This window comes from Lathyrus oleraceus, chromosome 2 (genome assembly GCF_024323335.1).
Source record: "Lathyrus oleraceus cultivar Zhongwan6 chromosome 2, CAAS_Psat_ZW6_1.0, whole genome shotgun sequence".
NCBI lineage: Eukaryota > Viridiplantae > Streptophyta > Magnoliopsida > Fabales > Fabaceae > Lathyrus > Lathyrus oleraceus.
In genome coordinates this window covers 478,707,255-478,712,453 of record NC_066580.1, presented here as the reverse complement: position 1 = coordinate 478,712,453, position 5,199 = coordinate 478,707,255, and the positions used below count along the sequence as shown (strand labels likewise).

Genomic DNA, 5,199 nt, shown 5'->3' with positions numbered 1-5,199 from the left:
TGTGTTTGTTTTTCTTTTGTTTTAAAGATTCAAAATGTTTTTGACCACGTATATAATGTTTAAAAAAATGCTCTTGACTTCAATAATATCTAAATATCAAAAACAAGTAGATGCGTTGTGTGAACACAATTGCACAAGACACCCAAATGAAAATCCCAAGATTGTGTTCTGGTTTCACCTCCCAACTTGTTAGATTCTCCTACAGAAACTACACTTCCTTCCTCACACATGGTATCCATGTCTTTCAATGCCCTGTAAGTCACTTCACATTCATATTCTTCATTCAATTATCATCATCCAATGTCACAACAAGTGAATTTGTTTTTTTGTCATAGGATGAAATTGGAATAGTTGCAAAACTATCAGATTGTATTGCGTCTAAGGGTGGTAACATTCTTGCTGCTGATGTTTTTGTACCTCAAAACAAAGGACTCTTCTACTCTAGAACGTAATAATACTAATTACTAATTAGTGTCTTTTGCTGATGTTTCTGTCTCTTTTTTTTTTGGATTCAAATGAATCATTTTATGTTTCTCATGTTGTTAATTTATTACAGTGATTTTGTTTTTGATCATGTTAAATGGCCTCGGTTACAAATGGATGAGGATTTCTTAAAGCTTTCTAAACAATTTAATGCTGTGAGATCTATCTTAAGGGTCCCATCTCTTGATCCTAGATATAAGGTTGCTGTTCTTGCATCAAACCAGGTTAGTTTCATGTTTGATTCGAATGTGAGTGGTTAGTCTAACATCGATTATACGAACGAGTTTTTTTTTTATTTTTTATGTTGTTGCAGGATCACTGTCTGATTGATTCATTACATGGATGGCAAGATGGAAGATTACCAGTGGATATAACTTGTGTAATTAGGTGAAGTTTAAGAAACTACTTAGCTAAACCGATTCATTCGTTTTTCGATCTTACTCATTGTCTTCGACTATCCACATTTGACAGTAACCATGATCGAGGTCCAGAAAGCGAAGTGATTCGCTTTCTTGCTAGGCACGATATTCCTTATCATTATTTAAGAACAACACCGGAGAATAAAAGAGAAGACGATATCTTAAAGCTGGTTCAAAATACTGATTTTTTAGTACTTGCAAGATATATGCAGGTAAATGCTTCATTACTATTTGAATTTTCAATATTTCTTAAGAGTAATATATTGTGAATTTGTGACAATTGGTTTATTTGTGTAGATAATATCAAGCACATTTTTAAGAAGCTATGGGAAGGATATAATTAACATTCACCATTGTTTGTTGCCATCATTTAGAGGCGGAAATCCATGTAAACAGGTAACTTTCGAAATAGCTTATACATAAGCACTTATATAACAATCACTTATGTTATATGCGGGTGAAAATGTGTTTACTATGATAGATTATCTTGGCAGGCTTATGAAGCTGGTGTGAAATTAATTGGTGCAACTAGTCATTTTGTGACCGAAGGAGTTGATGCTGGACCTATAATTGAACAAATGGTGAACAAAACTTCGAAAACTTGTTTATCTTTTTTACACTCATTTGAATCAAATTGGTTTGCTTCATTCATAAACTGTGCTACAACCTTTTCAACTGCAGGTTGAAAGAGTTTCTCATAGGGATGACTTGCAGAGCTTTGTGCAGAAATCAGAAAACCTCGAGAAACAATGTCTGTCAATGGCTATCAGATCTTACTGCGAGCTTCGAGTATTACCGTACGAAGAAAAGAGTACTGTTGTATTTTGAGGACAAACATCAATTATATATATTGTAATAATGTAACATTCTTATGAGTTTCATTGTTTGGCAAAATTTTATATGTTCTACCCTATTGAGGCATATACAAAATCCAAACAAATCAAGTGCTGCTACTAATATTTAACAAATTCATAGATTTTTCTGTTGCTTCGGCCGAGTTGGCATGACCGAGTAGAAACTCTATCCCATCAACCCATTTTTGCTTGTGAAGTTTGCTCTCGGACTTAAATTCTAAAAGACCTTGTGCAGTTTTGAGGCCGAAATAGATCTCTTCAGAAGCTTCCCTTTCTTTTCTATATGGCCACGCAGAGTCTTCGTTACAAACTCCATAAACCACGCCTGCAAATATTTGTCAAATGTAATTAGAAAAAGCATATGATTGTTAGAGTCGAGATTTTAATGATTAAAACTGCTTACATTTATGCTTTTTGGAGAAAGTTCCTCCAATGTGCTTGCTTTTGATCTTAATCTTGACCTGAAAATTAAGATAAATAATATTGAATACAATTTCTTATTTCCAAAATCACAACTTCGGTATTTGTTTTCCAGGCATGAATTAGTGTACCTGATATTTCTTGTTGATGTATACAGACACATGTTTCCATCGTAATGAACCTGAAGTAAAGTACATCAACCAAAACATGTTGTGAATTCCTTAATCCGATTAATCGAGAAAGAACTAAGCGTGATCTTTAACGATTAATTACCTTTTTCTGTAACCTGCAACAAATCTCCGACACACGGAGAATGGTTTTCCCACACCTGACCCTCGGAAACAGGAGAACAATGTGTTTCTGTTACTCCTCTATCATAGGGACTTATTGATGCATTCTTCTTTGCTTCTTTTGGAAATCTTGCTCTCAACGCAGCTTCTCCTCTTAAAGCTTACAATACAAGTAAAACAGAATCCATCAGACCAAACCAAATCAAACCAAACACTAAAAAACACAATTGAACTTACGAGTTAAAAACACAGAAAACAATGTTTTAAAAACCGAACCAGACACTGAATCGGTAAAAAAACACAATCGAACTTTCTGGTTTGGTTCGTTTTTAGCAAGTACCTGTTGCAGCAGCAGCAGTAAGGGTCATTAGATCACCCGGTGTTTGAATATCAACCGCGGACTTGACAGTAGACGCGACACGGTCATGATCAGCACCAGCAAACTCCGCCATTTCAACGCAATAAGATGCTAAGAGCTGCGTGGCTGAAGCCATAGCAACATCCAATTTAGAGTGATTGTCACTACTAGCAGCTACAGAAGCCAACGCAGAGGCCAATCCAGCGATCGAAAGAGCAGAATGCACACGCGCATTCTCTATGCGCGCTCGATCTTTTCTCTTAACATTCGTGTTTGCACCCCCGTGCTGCTTCTGATGCAACCATTTTCCAATTGTACCCTTTCGACAATTCGTAGAAGGTATGATCTTGCCTAACTGCAAAAGAGGACAACAAAACATGAATGGTAGCAACTTAATTATTAAGTGCTTATTTACATAACAATTAACAAAAGATAAAATAAGTTTAGATAATTTTATATTACCGTTAATTGAGGCACAGGAATAGGTTCTGGCAATGTTTCAGGCATGTTTTCAAGAAAAGTGTGTTTGTGTTGTTTCTCTAAAAGTGCTTTTGAAATCTCAGAAGCTGATAAACTCCAAGATCTTGATAAGAACTCCATAGGCTCAAGAGGTGTTGGTGGCTCACGAATTTCTGGCAACGATAACATTAACTTGAGTTGATCATTTTGTTTCATATCCTCAAACTCTAAACCTTGCCATTGCCATGATTCATTTCTCCAATGTTGAAATTGAAACAAATCACTTTCACTTTTCTGCTCCATCAATTTCGAACCGCTCAAAAATTCTAAAGTAATAGAAGAGTGTTGTGTTTAGTTTAGAACCAGAAATTGAGGTTGAAGTTTTATAATAGAATTAAAGAATGAAAAAGGACAAGGTATAATGTTTTAGGAAAGATTGGTTGTGAATTTAAGAAAAACAAAAACCCTGTATAGGTGGGTATGGGTTGTTGTCGATGAATTGAAGAGTAGTAGAAGAAGAATATTGAGATGTGTGTGAGAGAGAGTGATGAATGTTTGTTTAGTTTATAGCGCGTTTTTTGTAGGTAACTGGTACTTTTATCGATGGTTCTATTACGGAGAACCAATCCATATCACTATGCTTTAGTAGACCATAGTTTGGAGTTTGGACGGTGGAGTAGAGGATGGTTTTGTTATCTTCTAACATTTGTCACTATTCCCACTACACATCATTTTTAGTAAATTAATCATAAAATTTGGTAAACTTTATAATACAAGGATAATTACTCAAGACTATATCTGTAAATTTGTTTATTCTATTTTTCAAATATATATATATATATATATATATATATATATATATTATGGTACAACCATCTAGAAGCAAGTCCTCCTCCCAAACAAATAAACATTTTTTTTTATTGATGGTCACGTAATCAATATTAAACATGAAAAACATCACAAAGAATAAAGATGTATTAAAAAGTGTGGAAGTAATATTTTTGATGAAAAGATGACAAGGAATCAAACATCTTGAAGATCATTTAGAAACATATTTGACTACTTAAAGCATATTTAAAATAAGTGTGTTATTCTCTAAGAATTAAAATAATACAGTCTGTCACAAAATATTATTCAAAAATTATCTCTTTTTCATAAACATTTGAATTTTTTTTTGGAAATAGTTAAAATTCTTTTTTAATTAAGCATAATCGATTATAGAGAGTTTATTATCGATTTGTTAGCCTGAGATTTTTAGTTTAACATTTCGACACAAATGTGGATATAAGATATATAAAATTGTTAAGTGTAGATAACCAAGTCATACTTTTGATAAGTTACAAATTCGATATGTTAGCCGTTCCGACATAATTGGTGAGTTCGACTCGTCTATGACATCAGGTGTTTCAGACTTAGTATATTCTTGAGTCCATATATTGGATGACTTAAAGAAGTTTTCGACAATAGTTGCAGTTTGAAGCGGTTCAAGTGTCGAGGACACGTGAAAACAAATCAGAAGACGAAAGCCCGTGAAGTAGTATATGTGTCAGATGTTAAAGACGAAAGTCCATGTAATAGTATACATGTAGGATTTTTAAGAGTTAGTCGTAGATGCCAGTTGATAATGTGCCTAGTATATAAGCACATTTTATTTTCTTTAGAACTCATACATCTGATTCACTGAGATAACGAGTTTGTTAGAAACGTATGAACGTGTGTTCCATTTTTAATTCGTGTGTTTCAATTGCTTTATTATTGTTTACTTCTTTAGTTTCTTTTTCAATTTAAGCGCTTTTACTTTATTTCTTTGGGTGTTTACATTTGAAATCCTTTCAACACAAGTATATTTTCTCGAACATTTTACACAAAGTGGCCTTTAGGATTTTTGAATTTGATTCTACAAGTGAACTAAAACT

At 33.6% G+C, this 5,199-nt stretch overlaps 2 protein-coding genes across 2 annotated transcripts; one reads left to right on the top strand and one right to left on the bottom strand.

The window, feature by feature from the left end:
- LOC127120601 (formyltetrahydrofolate deformylase 1, mitochondrial) lies at positions 1–1,810 on the top strand. The gene is made up of 8 exons (XM_051051083.1): positions 1–254; positions 336–448; positions 557–707; positions 797–870; positions 955–1,114; positions 1,200–1,298; positions 1,397–1,483; positions 1,584–1,810. The coding sequence occupies exons 1-8, from the start codon at positions 111–113 to the stop codon at positions 1,728–1,730; spliced, it is 975 nt and encodes a 324-aa protein (XP_050907040.1). The 5' UTR covers positions 1–110; the 3' UTR covers positions 1,731–1,810.
- On the bottom strand, positions 1,720–3,998 carry LOC127120600 (VAN3-binding protein). The gene is made up of 6 exons (XM_051051081.1): positions 3,287–3,998; positions 2,807–3,179; positions 2,450–2,626; positions 2,308–2,357; positions 2,160–2,217; positions 1,720–2,081 (listed from the first exon to the last, which is right to left on the bottom strand). Exons 1-6 carry the CDS (start codon positions 3,584–3,586, stop codon positions 1,843–1,845), a joined length of 1,197 nt encoding a protein of 398 aa, XP_050907038.1. The 5' UTR covers positions 3,587–3,998; the 3' UTR covers positions 1,720–1,842.
- Positions 3,999–5,199: the final 1,201 nt, after the last annotated feature.